This window comes from Urocitellus parryii, chromosome 16, assembly GCF_045843805.1.
Source record: "Urocitellus parryii isolate mUroPar1 chromosome 16, mUroPar1.hap1, whole genome shotgun sequence".
NCBI lineage: Eukaryota > Metazoa > Chordata > Mammalia > Rodentia > Sciuridae > Urocitellus > Urocitellus parryii.
In genome coordinates, this window is record NC_135546.1 from 8,224,011 (window position 1) to 8,246,426 (window position 22,416).

At 43.2% G+C, this 22,416-nt stretch overlaps 1 protein-coding gene across 6 annotated transcripts in view; it reads left to right on the forward strand.

Annotated features, from left to right (window-relative positions):
- The window catches only part of LOC113178803 (contactin-4), a 259,228-nt gene that overhangs the window by 131,526 nt on the left and 105,286 nt on the right, over nt 1–22,416 (forward strand). For all 6 annotated transcript variants that reach the window (XM_077793439.1, XM_077793441.1, XM_077793440.1 and 3 more), the window contains exons 6-7: nt 4,743–4,879; nt 6,388–6,517. In XM_077793439.1, coding sequence (XP_077649565.1) covers nt 4,743–4,879; nt 6,388–6,517 — 267 coding nt within the window. The remainder of the gene's footprint in view (nt 1–4,742; nt 4,880–6,387; nt 6,518–22,416) is intronic.

The window sequence follows — 22,416 nt, forward strand, 5'->3', positions numbered from 1 at the left end:
GGACTGCAAATTGGTGCAGCCAATCTGGAAAGCAGTATGGAGATTTCTTGGAAAACTGGGAATGGAACCACCATTGGACCCAGCTATCCCTCTCCTCAGTCTATACCCAAAGGACCTAAAAACAGCACACTACAGGGACACAGCCACATCCATGTTTATAGCAGCACAATTCATAACAGCTAAACTGTGGAGCCAACCTAGATGCTCTAGGCCTTTGATGTTGTGTGGGGAATGGATGAGAACCTGAAGTCAGAAGAAGGGAGATTTTCCTGGCTGAACAGAGACCCAAGTCGGATCCAAACTCAGAATGCAGCACATACCTTTCTTATAAAGCTGGCTCTTGCTTCCAATGGTTTCTACACATTGGAAGTTGGGCGAGGGTTTCAAGAAATCTATTTTTTATAGACTGGAAGGCTCTTCTCCAAGATTGTGAAAGCAATCAGAAAGAATCGCAAAGGTCTACAGGTCATCTTTTCAGTAGGAATTAAGGGGTTTGGCTGTCTCTGTCTTTCCTTTAAGCTTCTAAAGTCTCCAAAGCTGAAGGGCCTTGGCTAGCATTTCTTTCTGTTAAAAAAAAAAAAAATTACTGATTTGGGAAAAATTGGAGAGCCGCATACCTTGGAGAACTGCTTGGCCCATGGAGTTCCAATGATATCTGCTCGCCGTGAAGATGATTATTGGAAAAGAGGCTGGTCTGAATCCCGCGGCTGGAACAGGCCAACATTGATTCAGGTCATTCTGACAGTTATTGAACAAAAAGATTGAAATGAAGGGGTTGTTCATCGGTCTCAGAGACTAGCCACGTGACAAGGTCAGATTCCCAGCCCAACTATTGAACCCACGGTTTGAATTTGTAGCTTGAAAAACGAGGCTACATGTCGCAGAGAAGATGATGGTGCTCGATATTCTCAACATGTCCTTTAGCTGCCTTGACCTTGAGAGAACCCAGAAGGCCCGAATAGATGTCTCTCTTTTAACATGTGAATTTAATTCCGTTTAATATGTGGGATCAGTATGGAAAGCACGCGAAAGGGAATTACAGAATGAGAAAGAGGAATGGTCCTTCATGGACTGGCGATGCTTTATTCAGCACCAGAGGGGCTCAGCATCCAGGGGCAAAATGGCGGCAGGGCACTACTTACTTTTGGCAGAACCAGATGGTGGGAGGAGTTTAGGGTGGGGCAGGAAGACTGGTAGGTAACCGCATCCTTCAACTATCTCTAGACAGTACCAAAGAAAGCACTTAGAAATATAGTAGTCCTGAACTTTAGTACCCAATCGTTCTAAAATCATTTAGCATTTGTTTAGTATTTATTCCTAAATGCTAAATGGTATGATAGTATTTAGAATAATGCTATTTAGAAATAACAGTACTGAACCATCCTGCCTGGGCCTTTCTCTGAGCTGGTATTTTGACATGGAGTTGAAAAATGTAGTTGGATTTTGGTATCTGATATCCAGATGCATCATCCAAACAAAAAAAAAAAGAAAATTGAGGATAGCTGGGCATGGTGGTACATGCCTATAATCCCAGCAGCTCGGGAGGCTGAGGCAGGAGGATCGTGAGTTCAAAGCCAGCCTCAGCAAAAAGCAAGGCACTAAGCAACTCCGTGAGACCCTGTCTCTCAATAAAATACAAAATAGGGCTGGGGAGGTGGCTCCGTGGTGGAGTGTCCCTGAGTTCAGACCCTGATAACTCCATTCTCAAATCCCCAAAAGAAAGCTGGAAGTGGAGGTGGGTATAACAAATGATATTTTCTATAATGGACTAAACAGGAATGTCTGTTATCCAGAGACTTTGGTGACTCAAAGAGATTTATGAGCTATTTCTATTAAGCATCAAACTTTATTCTAGCCCCAAAATCTCACCCACTTAGCTATGATTCATCCAACCTTAGTGAGTAGGAAGGAAAACCGTTCACTAGGTGGGATTTTGCCCTGGAGATCTTCCGTTGGCATGTGAACATCAAATCCACTTCATTCTCTTTTTCTAACCTAATAGGCTATTGTGTTCCTCATCTCCACGGGCCGGCGTGCAGATATGCACTTTAAGAAGCAGATGTTTGCAGTACGTCAGGTTCAGCTTTTGTGAATTCCTTTTACTTTAAAAACCCAGAGGTGGTCCACAAACACCAAATTAGCTGTTTATTTCACCTTGGTCCCCGCAAAAAAAACAACAGCCCTTGTGCATTCAGGTACCCGGACCCCCAGGTCCCCGAAGGAAGAAACAGAATGGATCAGAACTTTGCAGAATTCTCCCCAGGACCTTCCTTCCCTGCCCCCACCTGCTTTATAAGATGCAAGGTTTTTTGTTTTTTCCTTTCTGCCTTCTCTATGTTTGAAAGAAAGCAACTCCTCGTAAGCCCAAGTGTTGCAGAGAAACCCGTGACATTGAAATCTGTGTCTCGGCGTGTGGTTTTGATGTTTCCTCTTTTGAACTTCAACTTGACATTGCTTCATAATTTACATTTGCCCTTCCACGTTTTTTTTTTCCCCTCCCCTCCTCTGCCCCCACCCCTCCACTGTCTTTTCAAAAGTTTGGCTTTGTGGTTAATATTGCACACAGATTTCTGGGACTTTTCTTGTTTGCTCTGTTTTCCTGGACTCGACGGGGGGGGGGGGGGTCAATATTCAGCTGCTGAACGTGGTGAATCAGGCGCACAGCAGCCGTGAGTCCTATCGGGGTTGCACATCGGGGTCCTCCCGGGGGAGATGTGCAAAGGTGTTCTTTTGAGCTTCCTCTGCATTAGAAGCAGGAAGATGGAGAGCCGCGGCCCACGGGGCGGCTCTTTCAAGGATGTAGGTCATCACCCTTCATTCAAGCTAATGCTTGTTGATGTTCTAACTTTTTTTTTTGAAGTTGACCCTTTTGGCCTCCTGTATTATGCAGCCATGCATCAGGCCCATCCGTAGAGGATGGGTAAACCTGTTTGGCTCTTTGGAAAAATAAAAATACGAAATTGCTCATAGATGGGAAAAAGAAGAAAGCTCTCAGGTATGTAAGGACCTGGAGACCTCTGCTGGCTAAGGGACTCACGGAGCGCTTCCCCACTTTTGTTTATGATGGAGAAAGCAAGGCGCACAGTTTGGCCTCAACATGAGCGATTTCCTTTGGAGTTCGATTGTGGATGCTTCGAAGCCTCACGGGATGAAGCTGGCTGGGGTCAAGTCGGTCACAGGACGTGTGAAGAAGATTGAGCAGCGTCTTCTCATATAGGACGGATATGGGCTCAGATCCGGTGGACCTCAGGAGCCCTGCCCTACAGAGACATCCTCTCGACAGAGAGCTTCCAGGAGAGAGCTGCGGTGTCTTCCACGTGACTCTGGACAAAAAGGTCCCCTTCCTGATTCGTGTGACGTTAGAGTCAACGGCCTCCATGGTGCTCCACGCAAGATTTGATGGAACATGTCTTTATGTCCCTTGAGACCAAGGAAGATTAAAAAAAAAATTTTAATTTCAGTGGAAGATTGAAAAACTGTGGTACCGTTTGGCTGGTGGAGGTGGTGCGCAGCTGTGGGCAGTGAGAGAATTTCGTGCTGCTTTGAATTCCTGCGTGAGACTGTGGGCAGCTCTTGATGGCAAAAGAAGGTTTTGTCGTTGTTGTTGTTTTGGGTACCAGGGATTGAACTCTCAGGGGTACTCGACCCCTGAGCCACCTCCCCAGCCCTATTTTGTATCTTATTTAGAGACAGAGTCTCACGGAGTTGCAAAAGCCTCACTTTTGCTGAGGCTGGCTTTGAACTCACCATCCTCCTGCCTCAGCCTCCTGAGCCACTGGGATGACAGGCGTGGGCCACCGCACCCAGGTGCATCAGAAGGTTCGGTAAAGATGAAGACTCATTCAGAGATCAGGGCTTCTCAGGGGCTGGACTGCTGTGGTCCTGGAATCTGACATCAATGCGGAATCCGTCAGTAATAAACAAAGATGACCTTGTTGAGGGAGAAAGGAGTCCTAGAGTTGTCTAACACATGGGAGTGAAGTCTGTTAGTCGGGGAAAGGCCAAGTGATGCTAAGAAAGGACACCCCCAAAATGCAGTGGCTTAAATAAATCCAAGTTGCTCTTGTGTTTCTCCATCCAAAAATAAACAAGTAGGTCTAGGGCTGCTTTTCCTCAAGGTCATTCAAGGTGAAAAGGGGTTCTTCTGTCGCTCAAAGCCTCTCTATGTTCCTGGATTGTTCGGTTATGATGGTTTTCCAATCGGGGTGAAGGGACAAGAAGAATGCAAGGCAGATGTCTTTAAATGGATAACCGGGAAGTTGTTCTGTCCAATCATATACTTGTGCCATCGGCCTGAGCCTGGGGACATGGTTACCTCTTGCCGCAGAGCAATGTGGAAGAGCAGTGTGAGCCGAGAATTCGGCAGCTCAGCCAGACGTGGTGGGAGGGTGGGAAAGGGTTTCTCCTTCCAATTATAACAACAGATGTGTAAGGGTGAGGAGCAGTTCATTCTGCCCCTTCTGCCCATGAGTGATTTTAAAAGTTCAGAAATATTCATTTTTTTAACTAAAAAAAATTAATTTCAGTGGAAGCTTGGAAAAATCACAAACAGAATCTTCAGAGTAGGGTACAGATACGCCCCCTACACTCACACCCCAGTTCCACCCAGCCCTATTGTTTGCATAACCTCTGGAAAAGGAATCTTATTGAAAGACTCAGGTTCCCCTTGGATGACATACCATGAAAACAGGTTGAGCACACGCCCTGTTCACGCCTGTTCTTTGCTCTCTCCACGGCTACAGCTCAACCTAATTGGATTCAGAAGATCAATGACATCCACGTGGCCATGGAGGAGAACGTGTTTTGGGAATGTAAAGCGAACGGGAGACCCAAGCCCACGTACAGGTGGCTGAAGAATGGTGAACCACTGTTAACTCGGGTAAGCAAACTCGGAGGGCCGGCCGCTGTCGTGTCTCGGGATGGACAGTCCCGTTTAAGGTGGCCTCGTTGCTATGGAAACGAGGAGTTGTTTCCAAAACCACCCGCAACGAAAGGCCAACTCATAGTGGAAAAGGGGGAAAGGGAATGCACGTGACCAAGAGAAACCCTACATAAACCCCTGGGTCTCCAAAGCCATGTTGAGTCAGTTCAGCATCGATCCTAAAGCACTTGTTTTTTTTTTTTTTTTCCCAGATGGACATTTGTGGCTCCTGCCATGGGTAAGGTCCCAACAGCAGGTCTGGGACATGTCCTTTTGCTCCGGTGTAGACCAAGGTACATCCTTGGATCCACTACAGGGAGTGGGTATCAATCTGAATCTGGAAATTTCCATCTAAATGGAATAAGATTGTGGCAGAGAATGCTGAATGAAGGAAGAGGAACAATGGTGTCCGATTGAATTTTCCTTATTGTGTTTTCCCCCCCTAAACTTCAAATGTTAACTGGGATTTGACATTTTCCTCAGGCACCAAACTGAGAGCCTGTTTCTCATGGTCAGGTCTCGTCCCCCCCCCTCCCGTCCTAGGAAAGATTATTGCTCTGGGCACCAGGAAGAGAAAGGGGACTGTTTGTCCTCACCGACCCGGGTCACAGGGACCTCCTCCTCCGTTCCTCTTGGTGCAGGAATCTCTCAGTGATAAAGGCCAAACTCAAACAAATGGCTGGATGGTAGGTCCCCAGGTAACAGGCGTGACGGTCCCTCTGTTTAACGCAGGGGGACTTGGGTGCCTCGATTTGAGCACAGACTGGACAGGAGGTGATACTTACAGAGATGGATTTGCAAGTTGCAACACCTGCAGGGTGACAAACATCCAAGGTCTTTTGTGCCACACATTCTCTTTGCCCCCACAGCTAGACTCGCAGAAGGTGGTCCCAACCTTCCACCGTACCACCCAATGCCATCCAGTTCAGGAACGTTAAATTGTTCAAATGCATTTTGGGGGTAAATCTGAACTGATGTTCAACATTTTCCTCCGCTTCCTCCAAGAAGGTTATAATCCTGGGAACCTTCAAAGGGTTGCCTGCTGGTCATTTGAGCGTCCTCAACCCTCCACGGTCAACTCCCACCCCCTGCCAACTTTCCCCAGTTAAGCCCAAAGCCTTGGAGTAAAAAAAAAAAAAAAAAAAAAAAAACCCATTTACATTTCAAGTTCATCTATTTGGAGGGGGATATTAATCTGAATAGTTTCACTATTAAATCAATGAGCACTCAAGAGAATCCCACCATTGAAATTCCATTTACCCATGGATGCCCTGGATGTTCTATTTAGCATCTGACCTGCCATGAGTTTAGTTGACAGACGCATAGATCATGTTATGTAAATTGCTTATACGATGGCTGTTCTCTTTCCATTAAGTCCCCTTGATAGAACATGTAGCAGAATTGCCTTCAGGTCTCAGTTGCAGAAGGTCATTGTTTTTGCATTTTCTCTCCCCCACTCCCCACAGGACAGAATTCAGATCGAGCAAGGAACGCTCAACATAACCGTCGTGAATCTCTCGGATGCCGGGATGTATCAGTGTGTGGCAGAGAATAAACATGGAGTTATCTTTTCCAGTGCGGAGCTCAGCGTAATAGGTGAGTACTTTATATGGGGAAAGAAATGAAAAAATAATAATTTTTTAAAGCCTTGGGGATTATTGAACCCAGGGGTGCTTTACCACTGACCCACATCCTCAGCCTTTTTATTTGTTTTTATTTCGAGAAAGGGTCTCACTGAGTTGCTTAGGGCCTCAGTAAACTGCCGAGGCTGGCTTTGCACTTGCGATCCTCCTGCCTCAGCCTCCCGAGTCGCTGGGATTATGGGCGTGCGCCACGGCGCCTGGCTCAACATGGAATTTTGAGATGCCACGAACATTCAGACCATAGCACTAAGCGAAGACGACTCTTCCTGATTCCAGTAATGCTTGACACAAAAACAATCAATAAATGACACAGGTCAAAAAAAAAAATTAGTGAAAGTCGTAAGTCTTGCAGGGATTTAGGATGGAGAGTTTAACGGGCTGTACGGGCCATCTAAGCTTGCACAGTTTGGATCTGGACAGACAGAATAGAGAAGCAGGACTGTTCCAGATTAGAGGGACACAGAGCAAAAGCTCAGAGTTACAAACTACCCAGGCTCATTTTCTACACGTCCCGAATATTTTTTTTTTTTCAAAATTTTGGATTCAGATGCACAAAGCAGGTACAGGCAGAGTTTCAACCTGGGAAATAAAGATGGAAAAATAATTCATGGCCACATTCAGAGATTCTTAAGTGACAGACTTAGAAGTCCCCCTCTTAAATCCCTTTTTCTTTTTCGGAAAGCTCCTATTCATATATTTCAAGTGAGTTTGAAAGACGGCTAAGTGTTTATTTGGTAAATCTCTGAAGTCCCTCTTCAGGTGCATGAGGGAGATGTTTGACTATTTGTAAGTACCCAGGAATTAATATTGGTAAACAGCAGTAAGCTATGATATTATTCCATGAGACGGGAGAGTGATCATTTGGCTCTTTGGGGTCAGACAAGTGACTTGTTATTACGTGTATTCAAATCTCCACAAGGTTCAAAATGGTAAGAAACAAAACAGGGAAAAAAAATGCTTCTCTTTAGGAAAGTAAAAAGTGTGTGGGTACCTGCTATGGGTCAAATATTAGCATCCCCTGTGCCCGAAAGGAGATTCCCCTTAATGCTTGATCATAGCTCTGCAGTCATAAATAAAGACTTAGTTTTGAGGAAGCACATATTTAATAGGTTTTTTTTTCCTTGATCATGTTTTATACATTCTCTCTGGTTATTTAATGCATATGTAACATATCTACATTTAATGGATTAAAACTGCTAAATCATTAAGCTAGGCGCTGGGTGACGTACTCACTCGGAGGGCAAAGGCTAGAGAGAGACTTTCATCTTGAACTCAGTCTACGTAGAACTGATTACAAGTCCATCAAATTGAAATGGCCTTGTTTGGGACGGACCTATTACCAATTCATAATTCATCATTTCCCCAGGTAACTGTTTCCAGATCTTCTTTCCTGTAGGAACCTGTATTATGGATGAGGTTTGCTGGGGGGACCTACTCCAGTGGGCATCCTGGGGTGCCGTGTAGGTAGGGATACCCCTCATACCATCCCTGTCTTCACTCCTGAAGGTATAATGGAAGTGGAGTGAAGACAATCTTGCAATCCAGGGAAAACTTGAATCTTCTAGGGACGACTTAAAATGAGGTGATCATTGTGGCAGTCCAGTACTTTGTGGCTAAAAAAAAAGAAAACTTTGCTGTTCTTTCTACTCCTGGGTCCTATTTGTGTCCCCTGAGACGACCCTGCAGGTGACTGCGATTGCTGATCCAATGGCCAATTTGAAGTCCTCTGTCATTGTGGTCCTACGGTGCTCAGGGTGCATGGATAACGATGATGGAGAAGATAGCTAAGGTCTCAAAGCTGTCTGAGGCAGGGCTTCGAGGACCTGTAATTGACTGAAGAGTGTTCTCCAGGAAACATCTAGAAGAGGAGGCAGAATAGGAAAGAGGGAGGGGCTGAGAAGTGGGTCTCAGATTCAGTCTAGTCTGGGTCTCGTTACCAAGAGAGGTTTTTGAAACATGAACTGCATCTCAGAACAAAGTGAAGAGGCTGGCCTTATTTAAATATCTTGATCTTGATTGGCGGGTCCTCGGGCTGCCTCTTTGGTGGTGGAGGTGGAGGAGGTAGGAGGAGGGAGAGAGGGTGAGACCAAGCCTTCCGAAGCCCGGTTCCCAGAGGAGGAGGCAGTTGGGTTGGCAAATGTCCACCATTTGCAGCCCCTGGGGAGAGTGGAGAGGATCTGTATGAAAGTATCGGTGACTTTCTCTACAGAGAAGTGATTGTGACCGCCAAGATCTTGGGTACTTTTTCCAACTCACCTGGGTCAGAAAAGGTACTATAACAACCGGGCAATTTTCATTTCACAACGGGATATGAGCTATCCCTAAGAGCCAGCGGACATCTGCTGGATTTTGACTATGACCTGACTTGACCATGATTATATATGGTACAGAAGTAACTGTGTCTTGAGAAAATTCTTTTTTTCTTTTTATTTAATTGACACATCTGTAAAAACATAAAAATCGTACACATCCGTGGGTTACTGTGTGACCTTTCAATGTTTGCCTACTTTGTAGTCTATAGTGTTTAAATCAGGTTAAATGTATCTACATCTGGAAACATTTGGCATTTCTTCATGGCAAAACCTTTAATAACCTGCCCTCCAGCTTTCTGAGATGCACAGTACGCGGTCTTGCGCATAGCAACCCTTCTTTGTCGAGGGACATCAGGATTTCTTCTGTCCAACTGTGACGTACTGCCCGTTGATCAATCTTTCCCCGTCTCTCCCTCCTTTCTATTCTCCTCTGCCTCTGATAACCACCATGTTATGCACTGTGTCCTGAGGACGTTTTATGTAATCGTTTAGTATTAAGCGATTCTCCGGGCCTGCATGGTAGAGGGCATCTGACCCTGGCCGGGCACTGGAATAGCATTCGAGTAACTCATGTTCCAATTACAGTGAGGTGCAGGGTTGAGCAATTATCCAGTTAATCTGGCATTTATCCAGATGATTGGCTCCCAAATTAGAAAACCATTAAGGCTAAACCCAGAGTTATTTCAGAGGGACTTTCACAAGTGCTCATCTGCATCGGAGTCTGATTTCTCAGCTGCCTCGTTGAGCCAGATTACAAAATAATCAAATGGGCTGAGTGTGATCAGCATCTAAAGAGAGGACAAATGCTCTTCTTCCCCAAATGTAGTCATCGAGGCAGAACCTTTACTTAAGTCATCAGGAGGAGGTGAGTGATGCGCTTGGATCTCAAATTCCCTTACCGGTAGAATGAGGAAGGCCCTATGCAAATCTAAAAGTGTTTGCAGCTCTACAGAAAGCTTTTGCTGTTGTTAACGATTATTCATACCCCAAACCTGAATTGCACATAGCTGCAGAATCACCAAGATATCCCATTTCTGTAATTCTCAAATTCTGCTGTAGATTATGTTCTTCTGGGGAAGTTTTTAATATTCTGATTCCGTACCATATTCCATTGTCAACGAATCCCATCTCTAAGCCTGGGACCCAGGGATTAGTCCTTGGAAGTGTCCCACATATAGCTCCAATGAACGGCGCTATTTGGGAACTACGGATGTATTGAATCAGATCAGAAGGTCACTGGATTTGCGTAAAGGATCAATTCTTAAACTTGACCATCCATCGGATCGCCCAGAGAACACGCTAAGACAGATTGCTGAGTCCTCTCCCAGGGTTTCTGTGATGGTCATGCTGAGAGAGACCTCAGAATTTGCATTTCTAATAGATTGCCAGGTGATACTAGCCCAAGTGCTAGTCCAAGATCCCGCCTTGAGAACCACTCTCCTAAAATAGGAAATCTGTTCTGCCCAGAATGTTCTTGTAAACTTGAACATACTCTTACCTACTGAAAATTCCAATGACGATCCAAACTCTTAGCCAGAAGTCCCCCCCCCATACAAGGGAAATATCAGGAATCAAGATGGCGGCATGGGTCCATGCACCATTTCACCAAGTCAGTGACGAGCAATAGGCACATGGGGTGGCTTTATAGACTACCACATGAGGATTATGCTGAGGTATTACATGGTGTGGCTGTGGTCACTTAAACCTAAGCCAGTGGGGGACATGGGAAACAGAGAAATCAGTATTATGATAATTACTTTCCCCCCAAAAAAATACCATGTGTTACGAGTTTAAATAGTAACTCAGAAACACAGCCAAGGCATCTCTGAGTACTGATGGACATACACTGTCCTACAACCAAACTCTCTGTGAAGGTATTCTCCATCTTGAAATTCATCATCCTTTACATGAAGAGATTTCCAAAAAATGACTCCTAAAATGTAGAACCCTGCTCTCAAGAGCAGAAAAATTCCACTCTTTGAGCACACAACCAAAGTCCTTTATCAGGCAATAAGAAATGTGCTCTCCCCCACCTCCTCACATATGGCCCAGTAGCTGTTTTTCCTTCCAGAAATCCAGGGTTAATTTAACTCTGTTGTATGAATGCTAGCAAGGTTGTTTCCTGTCTTTCCTCCCTTTGACTTCTACCATATTTTAAGTGTATTTATTTCTTTACATCTTTCACTATTATCCACCTCAAGTGTCTTTAAATTAGTGAATAAATTAAATGAAATGAAGTAATTATTTTTTCCCCCCTCTACCTCCCTCTGGCAGCAAATTAATTACATTTCGGTCGTCTGTCCTAGGGGTGTATGAGAATTGACATTCAGGAAGATTTATAAGCAATGTCAGCAAGACTCTAGACCAGGAAGCCTCAGTGGAGATACTGACTTCACCACAATCCACACACCTTTGTGAGACCAATTAAGAGATTTCTGCATGGTAGTCAAGGATAAATCCAAGCGCCTCAAGGCACAGAGGAAAATGAGGGCACTTACTACTACAGCACCTCCTTCCTCCCCAAAATAACATCAGGAGAATACTCCCAACTCCTGACTTTTCCCTTAGAGAGAAAGGGAAGAATGGAAAGTGCATTCAACATTGTGACTTGGGGAGGGGGTGACCTGCCAAAGAAGGTGGTTTCTTTCTGTACCTAAATCTAAGTGTTAACAGAAACATCAGGTAGGAAGGACACTGAGAAAAAAAAATGCTATTACCCCAGCTTGGTTTGGCATCAGACTCAGCTAGCTGTACAACACACACACTATGGGGAACTCGGGTGCCACAACTTGCTTATAGCAAGAGAGGTCACAATAACTCATAAAAACACTCAAGGGAGCTGCTGAGAAGAAACAGGCAGACCTCTTCAGGAAATGACACATATAACCCCGGAGAGGACTCACCCTAGAAAAGGCTTAAGAAAGTCTCCAGAATCTCTGGCTTGGGGCAATTGATGGGATTCCTCTCTGTAGGAAACCACATCACAAAGACTGGGAGAGCTGTCTGGTTTCTCATATGCCACAGTCCAAACAGAAGACAAGAAATCATATGTGGGGAAAAAAATAGCCTTTTCAAAGGAACAGTTGAAATCTCTAGAAATTCTAAAGAAACTGAAACACATCAATGACCCAAGAATTTGCATGAATGATCATTTGGAGGCTGAATGAATTTTTCTTAACAAAGCAAAGATAACAAAATTAAATCAGGAAATTGATGGCGTGGGTAGAAGGAGAGTACCAGCAGACGCAGAAGATGAAGAACCTCTGCTGACCCTGAAAGTCTGGTGCTGAAGAATACAATAACTGAATTGAAAAATCCACTCGAGGGTTCAATCGCCAGACAGAAGAAATGATCAGCAAAATTAAAGACGAATGAACATTGGAAATTATTGAGACAGAGGAACAAAAATGGAAGGAAAGAGGGAGGGAGAGAGGGAGGAAGAAAGTAAAGTGAGTGAAGCCTACAGGACTTATGGTACAACGTCTAGTAGGACAATATGCATATTATGTAATTCACAGAAGGAAAAGAAAAACAAAAGAGGCAAAGAGCCTATTGGAATAAATAATGGCTGAAATTTTCCTCAAATACCAGGGGGAAATGAATTTACAGATTTAAGAAGTTCAACTGCCATTGATGTGACTCCAAAGAGGTATACACTGAAACAGGCTATAATCATACTGTCAAAATTCAGAGACAACTGATATGTGAATGCTAACAGTAAGTGGGGGAGGGAAGAATACAAATTCATCAGATTAGACAAAGGAGAATGAAGGGAAGGGAGGGAAACAGGAATAGGAAATACAGTGGAATGAATCGGACATCACTTTCCTGTGTTCGTATATGAATACACAACCAGTGTAACGACACATCATGTACAACTACAAGAATGGCATCCTAATTAGAATAAGTTATACTCTATGTGTGTATAATATGTCAAAATACACTCTACTGTCATGTATCTCTAAAAGCAACAAAGTGAAAAAATAAATAAATTCAGAGACAATAAGAGTCTATTTGAGACAGCAAGAAAAAAGAACATTGAAGTAATAATTAAAACCTTTCAAACAAACAAACAAACCCAGGACCAGATGCTTCACTGGAGAATTCTACCAAATATTTAATGAAGAACTAACACCTGTTTTCCTCCACCCTGTCATGTAATTGAAGAAGAGGGAATACATCTAGCCTATAAGCTCAGCATGGTCAGCATTAACCTGTTACCACGGTCAGATGATGACACTAGAAAACTACAGACCAGTATCCCTGAGGAATATTGATGTAAAAGTCCTCATCAAAACTCTTCAGTTCCATTCAGCAAACTGAGGTCAACAGAATAGCTAAAGGATTATCTGTCATACCCAAGTGGAATTTATACCTGGAATGCAAAGATGGTTCAATATATGAAAAATCAATGTTACACATCACATTATGGAATAAAGAGTAAAAAAAAAACAAAAAAAAAACAAATGATGATCTCAATTGATGAAGAGAAAAGTGTTCAAAAACCTTAAGCACCAAAACACTAAAGAAACTGAGAATAAAAAGAAGGTACTTAACATCATGAATACCACCTGGAAAAACTCATAGCAAGCATCACATTCAATAATGAAAATTGAAAGCTGCTCTACTAAGATTAGGAAAAAGGAAAGGATGCCCATTCTTACCATTACTGTTTGACCAGTACTGGAAATGCTAGACCAAGCAATTAGACGAGAAAAGGAAATATCCTTAAAACTGGAGAGGGAATATGGTGAAATTAACTACATACAAGATCATGAAAATGACAAGGTCTTACATGTATAAAACTCTAAAATATCTACAACCAAACTCTTCAATGAACAAGTGATTTCAGAAAAGCAGTGGGATACACCCTAAAACCAGGGGCATTTCTGTACTCTAACAATAACCAACCCAAAAAGGAATGTGCTGAAACTGTGCTGGTCACAATAACATCCAAAAGACTAAAACTGAGGAACAAGCTTAATTATAAAAGCAAAGCGGGCTGGGGTTGTGGCTGAGCGGTAGAGTGCCCACCTATAACGTGTGAGGCACCGGGTTCGATCCTCAGCGCTATCTATAAATAAATAAAATAAAATCACTGTGTCCATCTACAACTAAAAAATATATTTTTAAAAAAGAAAAGAAAACAAAGTCTTGAACACTAAGAACTCCATCATGTTGCAAAAAATAAAATAAAATAAAATAAAAAGACATGCTACAAATGGAAAGGCATCCCTTGTTCATGGATTGGAAGACCCAATGTCATTCAAATGCCCATTCTGTCTCTAATCATCTACCGACTGAATGCAATTTCTATGAAAATCCCAAGGCCATTTTGTTTTTCAGAAATTTACATATACACATGGCTGGATAGATGATAGATATACAGATAGATAGAGATATACAGATGGATAGATAAGAATCTCCAGGGGCTCACACAAAGAAAAGATGCAACATAGGTGAGACACCTAAAGAAAATACCCCAAATTATACATTTCTAGGGAAAAAAAAAAAAACATAGCTTCAAGATATTGAACCTGTCAATCATTTTTTTAGACATGATACCAAAAGCACAGGCTACAAAAGCCTAAAATAGATACATGGAACTACATCCGACTTGGGAACTTCTATGCAAGTAAGCAAGCAATTAGCAGAGGGAAAAATGTAGTCCGTGGGATGGGACCATGTATTTTTGAGCCATATGTCTGGTAAGGGGTTCAGGTTCAGGGTAGGCCAAGAACTATATAATTCAACAACAAGAGAAAACAACCCAATTAAAAGCAAATAGGGGACTTGCAGGGGTGTTTCTCCAAACAAAATATATAAAGGGTCAACAAACCTAGGAAAATACACTCCACCTCACTAATAGATAGGGAAATGCAGATCAAAATCATGATGAGATTTCACCCCATTCATTCTAGGTTGGCACTATTAAAAACACACACACACTCATGCACACTAGCAAATACTTGTAAGGATATGGGGCGAATTGGAAGCCTTGTCATCTGCAGAAAAAGCTCAGTTGGAAGGGCATTAGACTGAAGCAGGTGGAGCCCTTGTGCACTGTTGGTGGGTCGTCAAGATTGACGCTGCTGTGGAAAGCAGCGTAACACCTCCTCTGACAATTTAAAGTAATTACCATATGGTCCCCCTTCTTGGTATATATCCAAAATAATTGTAAACAACATCCTGAACAGATATTTTACACAACGATGTTCATTGCAGCTTTGTTCCCAATAATCAAGAGGTGGAAGCAACCTAAGTGTCTGTAGACAGATGATTAGGTAAAATGTGGTGTGTGTGCATGCAGTGGAATATTACTCAGGCTTAAAAAGGAGATCCCGTCATGTGCTACAACATGAAGGATGGTTGAGGACACAGTGCTAAGTGAAATAAGCCAGTCACAGAGAAGCAAATACTGCATGATGCCATTTACATGAGGCATCGTGTAAAAAATAATAACAAAGTAATCAGACGTGAGGCCAGAGATTCTGGGTTTTTAATGAGATCCTAGGTGACACCAGTATTTCTTCTCCAGGGGGGAGTCACATTTGCAGTAGCAGAATTTTTTAAGTGTCAAAAAATCCTGGGTCTCTCCCGTGCTGGGAGTTCAGAGTATGTATGTTCAGTTAACGAGCTTCTCCAGGTGGATCTTATGAGCAGTTAAGTTAAGGAAGTTGATCTCTGTTCCCTTGGTTGGTTTGATATCCAAGAGCACCACAGAAAAGCGAGAATTGGAAAAAACTCTGTCAGTCACCAGAGCCAGTTTTCACCAGAACCCGAGCATTGGCGGCCACAAACACTCCAATCTCTTTTCTTTCCCAACATGGGAAAACCGAAGCTTCTCTAGGCTCCTAATGAATTTCATTCTTACTTAGAGTAAAGACTGATGCTTTTAATCAAACCTTTTGATTCTGGTTGAAAATCAACCTAAAGGCAAAATAGGTGCCTACTTTGCCTGCACGATATGTATCTGGCTCCTTATTGAAGGATCCTGATGGGCAAGAGATTGCTGAGACAGACGTAACTACAGCGCCTCTGTGTTGCAGTATGTTCTGGCAAGGATACGTGCGTAGGGGGCAGAGCACACATTAGCTGAAGCTCTAAACTGCTGTGATCCCTTGATAAAGTCACCAAAGAAGTGAAAAGAAATTGAAGTTCTTATCTTCTCAACACTGGGCCCAGGGTTGGGAGCACCTAGAGATGATAAAAGTGGACCATGATACTTTGGTGTGGAGTAAGGCCCAAGTCGAGGCCAAGCTAAATATCCAGGGCCTGTTTGGCTCTGTTTCCTTCCCCTAAATGGGTGCGTTGGGGACAGTGGTGGAAACAGCAATGGCTCAATTCAGCGTTCAACGGCTTCATGTTGGTGAATTGTAAATCAGCCCTGATGGCGCTGTTTACACCACAGAAACTGGCAAGCTCTACAGACCAATTTTTGTTTTCTTGTTTTGTTTACGGAACCCATTATTAAACATCTACCACTTCAGATCATTTCCAAGTCTAAGTAGCCCAGATGCTGAATCTCGGGAGATGGTACTTCAATAGGCTGAGGTCCAACTTCAGAGAGGATCCAGGGTCCTCTGTGCAGACCAGGAATTTCAAGAAGCCCGTTCCAACCCTGCTGGTGGGGAAGAAAGGGACGCGGCACCCAAGCAAACAATCATGAGAACATTATTTCCTGTTTTAGACAGAATCCCTGAGTTCTCTCCTGCAGGAACGTACAATCGTTCGACAAATATTAATTAAATATCTACTTTGTGTGAAGTAGATATCTGGGCTAGGTGCACGCAGATGGCGCTTTTTGCCAACTTGGAGAAAATCATGGAGAGCAAGAGCGACCATTTATTAACCACCGGTTTTTAGGATTCTTACTGCCAGGCTGTCTCCTGTTCATTCAGCAAAAACTGCTATCACATAACAAAGTGACTCGTAATCCGATATGACACGGCAGTCCTACGTACTTCTTGCCTGACTAAGGACATGGATTTGTATAAGGGATCAGGACACTGTGCCCTTTTGATTCTGGTTGAAAATCAGAGATGTCACTAATGGGGATTGATGGAAGAAGGTCAATGCAATTATTACAGATTTTTTTTGAAATGCATATTCTCTTTATACAGATAGGATAGGTCAAGGGCGGCTTGCAAGGGTTTAGAAGCTAAAGCCCTCCTTAAAGTATTATAAGAATGATTTTTCACCAGCACGTTCACTATTGTAGGGTGGTTTAAAATAGCTTTGAGGTGTTTTTTTTTTCCCTGGAATCAGAAAGTTTCTACCATGTTTACATGATTCTTTTTTTTTTTTTTTTTTTGGCTTTCCGAACCTTTCATAAAAATGAAAGGGCTATGCATGATCCTACTTGGCAGAGAAGGCATGGAGAGATAGGGAGATGGTATCTGTGTGCTCTAAAGTATTTGGCAGTTATTATAGAGCCGAAAATGCCAAAATTAAGAGGTAGTTCATATTCACGATAGGATATATTTCTCAGCCACTAAAAGGAACTGTGGGCACACTCAACAACTTGGACATATCCTAAGGGCATCATACTTTCTGGGAAAAAATAAAGTCCCATAAGTCACCTATTATATGATTCCATTTATGTACATAATATTCTTCAAAATAACAGCGGTGCAGAGATGCAGAGATTCATCGTTTCCAGGGATCCGGGGTGATAGACAGGAGAGGCCAGGTGTGACTTTTAAGCACCAGGAAGATCTTTGTGACAAACGCGACATATATTGAAATCGACGTATATGATTAAATAACACCGAACTACAAACACACTTCATCCCAGGGGTCAGTTGCCTTAGCTGGACGTCGTGCCCTACTTACTTCAGATGCAATCATTGGGGTCCCTGTGATTGCATCTTAACTGGGTGGAGGACAGACAGAACCTCTCCGTATTCTTCTTTATCAGTCCATAATCATTTCAAAACACAAAGTCTTCTTTTTTTTTTCCAAAGAACTCTTTTCCAGCACGGATGTCCTCTGTGGCTGGTGGTGGAAGGATAGCGTAGTAATGGAAATAGTGGGCAAGAAAGGTGAAAGAGTGCTCATGAAACATCACGCTAAGTTCTTGACATGCACAACTCAGATTCTCTCATTCAGCCCCCCAAACAACCTCATGACTGCAAATATCGTGTCTTTCTGTAAATGATGTCTTTCTCACCCAACGGGAGTAGGGTTCCGTAAATGCAAGAGCTGTCATGATAGTTAAGGGTTATTAGGGTCTCGGGAAATGGGGCATTCACTGAATTTTAGGGTGTGGGTTTGGGGGACATTAGAAGGGATGCATGATGCTCACAGTGGCATGAAAAAATCATCATGTTCAGAGTTTTCCTGGGTGTCTCTTTATGATCCTTGATGAGGGAGCAGAGATTTTTTTTGAATTCGTCGCCCTGCAATGGTGGACCCAGAGAGAAGACATTTTTCATGGCAGCATGCATTCAAGAAAGTTCCCCAGGAAGCCAGGAGGGGTTTGGGCGTTTACACTCTGAGAGTGACCTTCTTCCCTCTGTGGGTGGAAAATCTGAACGGATGCATTCACTCCAGGCTGGGTTTCATGGAACGACGAGGTGAGGGTTAAAGGAAAATGGGCCAAGATTCGAATCACAGGAAATTCTGAACTTCCCAAGGGCTGGCCTGAAGAGTCTCCACCAACTGGCAGCGCTCCCAGAAGTGTTTCTGGGGACCAACTGTGACAGAGCAGGCATGACTGGATTGTCTTTTCCTTTTCCATCGCACAGAAAAGCATCATCCTCGTGCATGCCTCAGATCCAGCTGCCACTGGGCATCTGGTTAAGGAGTCAACACTCCACTCGGTCCCTTGGGAGGGGACACTGATGCTGGCAGAGGCTGAACTAGTTTTTCCCACTTCCATTTCCCATGGAGGAGAGGTCGCTTGGCATGACTGGTTTCCCTCCCGAGGGAGAGGTGCCCTCTGGGAGTTCACCTGAGAAAAATCTGCCCTTTCAATTTAGCAGAGGAAGATTCCCCTCGTCTTTGAGCTGCTCTCAAACTCTCAGACGGTCATCTTTTAAGCAAAAAAATAAGCCACGTGGTTTTGGCTCCACGGGGAAAGCACCAATAACCGGGGAGGGAGCAGACTTCGTGGATCCGCTGTGCCTTTTTGTCTGGCAGCAGAGTCAGGCGGCATCCGATGGGCTCACTTTCTGGATCGGAAATGGCCACCAATGACCGGGAGGAGGTCTGCGTTGATATAGGTCACGCACTGGAATGTGACTTAGCCATTGAAGACTTCCATGGGATATGGGCATACAGGGGAAAAGGTTGCAAAACTTAGAAATTTGTTTTTACTGGGCAGTGTTTTTAACAGGGCAAGGGCGGAGGGTCCAGAGTTTGGCGACCCTGGCTTATCTCTTCCTCCAGGGTCACTGAGAAAGGACATATTGGGAACAGATCCATGCTTTTCCTTTTCCCAGAGATTGACTTGTTAGTGGGCGATGTTTGCATCCTTCCCAGGGGTTGCCTTGTCACTGGGAAAGGAGGTATTGCAAAAGGATCGATGTAACCCATGTTTTATCCTCTTCCTCCCTCCCTCTTCCCAGGCCACAGAGTTTAGGAGGTTGTCATTTCTGTATCCTTCACATTGGATCTTTTTTCTTTTCTTTTTCTGATCCCTTAGGAATTTACTGACGTATTTTTCACATTCCCTGTGCAAGGGAGCCAGGGGTAGGTTCTAACAGTGCACCACTGGGAATCTTACCAATGACTCCTTAAATGACATCTCTGTGAATATCAAACTTCTCAGGCCCATTTCACTCTTCCTTCAAGTATCTCCTGGATCCAGGTTGAGGGATCAGAGTAAATATCGGGCACCAGGAAGAAAAAAAGCATCAGCCTCCAAGCTGGGCAGCCATCTGAGGTGAAAAATGTGGTCACAAAATGGCGGAATGTAAGGAAGCCCATGAAGGTCAAATATTCAGAAACTGAGGACGCTCCAGTGATTTTACCCTAGAATGGTGACAGCTGGTAGATTTGCAGGGTCAGATAATACCAGGAGCCAGGTCATCAAACAGAGTAACCAAAAGGAAATGATGTCATGTACAATTCCATTTTTTATTGGTGGAAGATGGTTCAAGTCAGTCTTATCTCTGGGATACCCAAAAGTTAATATGTGCATAAATAATGTCTTTAAAATACCTTTGAAACTTGGAAGGTGTTTGTTTTCTGCCTTCTGTGTGTCTCGGTTTGTTATTTCAAATCCTGCAGAAGCAATCTATATAGTTCTTTTGACAAATACACCCATACATCGTGCACAGTTTGATTTATATAAACTCATTCCAAATGCAACAGCAGAATTCCTCCTGAACAGATGAAAAATATCTGCCTAGAGTGATAAAAATATGTGTGCCGAAAGATAGAGTTGTAAGAAGGGATTTTTTTATATGAGAAAGATTTGTAACTGTATTTCAAAAACTACCCTTTTAAAAAAACTTCTAGAAGACCTGTTTTTTTTTTTTTCCCAACATTTTTATGTCACTTCTGATGTCTACCTAAGCCGAGAAGTCTTTTTGGAAGCACTTTTCTGTGACATTGTTTAGTTCATTTTGGATGAACTAAAGTGGTGAATAATGTCAACATAGCGTAAATGCTGGATTTATTTACAAGTATTTAGTAAATACTTAACTAAGGGTTATTTACGCAACCCACTAACAAATCAATATAGCTAACTAAGCAAGAAAAAAAAGATCTTTCATTGCACATGAATTCTATTTACCCCACAGCAATCTTCTGCTTGTCAATTTGGCCCTATAGATAATTAATTTGTTTATTTTTATGATACTGGGGATCGAACCTAGGGGCTTTATCACTGAGCCACATGCCCATCCTTTTTTTTTTTTTTTTTTTGAAACAGGGTCTCACGATATTGCATAGGGCCTCACTAAATTGCTGAGGCCAACCTCAAACTTGTGATCCTCTGGCCTCAGCCTCCTGAGTTGCTGGGATTACAGGTGTGCACCACCGTGACCGGCTGACCACATGCTTCAGTATGGCTGTTCCTATTGCATAGCTCTTCCTCTGTCTGTGATTTGCACTTATTTTCTAGCTTAACAGTCTCCACTCTTCCTCTTTCTCTCCTCCATCAATCTTTCTTCACGTGCGCTCCATATTTTTGAAGTATTTGTTAGGAATGTGACTTGTCTTCTTCATCATGCTTTGTATTTCATCATACTTAATATTTATTCAGAGGGTTACTCTTTTGTTGTCGTTTTTGTTACGTAAATCATCACATCTGCCCCGACTCTTTTTCGTAGACCCGATTATTTTTATTTGGTGATTTTGCAGACCATGAGGAATGCACTGCTGCTGTAGAGCAGAAACGTCTCTGCTTGCACTCTGCTTGTTCATGGCCTCTATCACTGTCGAATTGGTCTCTGAGTTTTGAACTCATCTCATGAATCAGAGGTATCTTGGTTGAGAAATCAGTTGCCTACTGGATTCATTTATTTAATAGCACCTTCACATCGTAATACCAGGCTCCTGGGTATCTGGGCAAATCCACTGTCCAGCTGAACAAAAGCACTTAATAAAAATGTAGCTTCTTCCAGGGACGCTCGTTTTTTATCCTTTTGAAATCGCCAGCTTAGGATGCAGGTGCGTTGAAGACACACTGGCTCGCGTTTCCCGCTCATATAAGTACGTACAGGCTCGCTCCCATTTTTCCTTTAATTAATTATTGGTTTGAACTTAAATGTTTACCTTCCACGTGTCTTGAAATCTTGAATTTCATCAGATCAACTGCAGGGAGGCAAAAAAAAAAAGAAATACACATAAGGTAGATTATAAAATTTAAATAAGATAAATCTGCCCACGGATTTCAAAATTCCTCCTCACCCACGAAGTCAATCAACTCAGAAGAAAATAGAGGTTTTTCGGAAGGCATCTTTTGTTTTTTTTTTTTTTTTAGAGTGAGGGTACCGATGTCTATCTTTTGTCTTAGGAAGGTGTAGTTTTTTTTTCTTTAATATATGATTTCCCTGTGACTTTATAACCGGTACCAACATGAGGGAATTTTTCCAGAACACTCGTTGTAAGCCTGCAATACAGTTTTCTAAACGTCTTCGATCCAAGACTATTTTAGTGTCAGTTTTCTCATGGCCATGACCAAAAAAACCTGACAAGAACAATTGTAGAGGAGAAGTTCATTTGGCACTCACAGTTCCAGAAGTCTCTGTCTACACCACCAGCCAGCTCCATGGCTCTGGGCCCCAGAGAGGCAGAACATCATGGCGGAAGGGTGTGGTGGAGGAAAGTGGCTCCGCGTGGGCCCAACAGGGAGCAGAGAGTTCTGCTCACCAGGGACAAAATATAAACCACAAAGTCCTGCCTTCGGGGACCCATCTCCTCCAGCCTCCCTCTACCTCCTGCAGTTACCACCGAGTTAATCCATATCAGTGGATTAATGCACTGATCAGGTTAAGGCTCTCATAACCCAAACACTTCTTAATTTTCTTGCATGGCCTCACACATGGGCTTTGGGGGGACACCATATATCCAAGCCATAACGAAGACC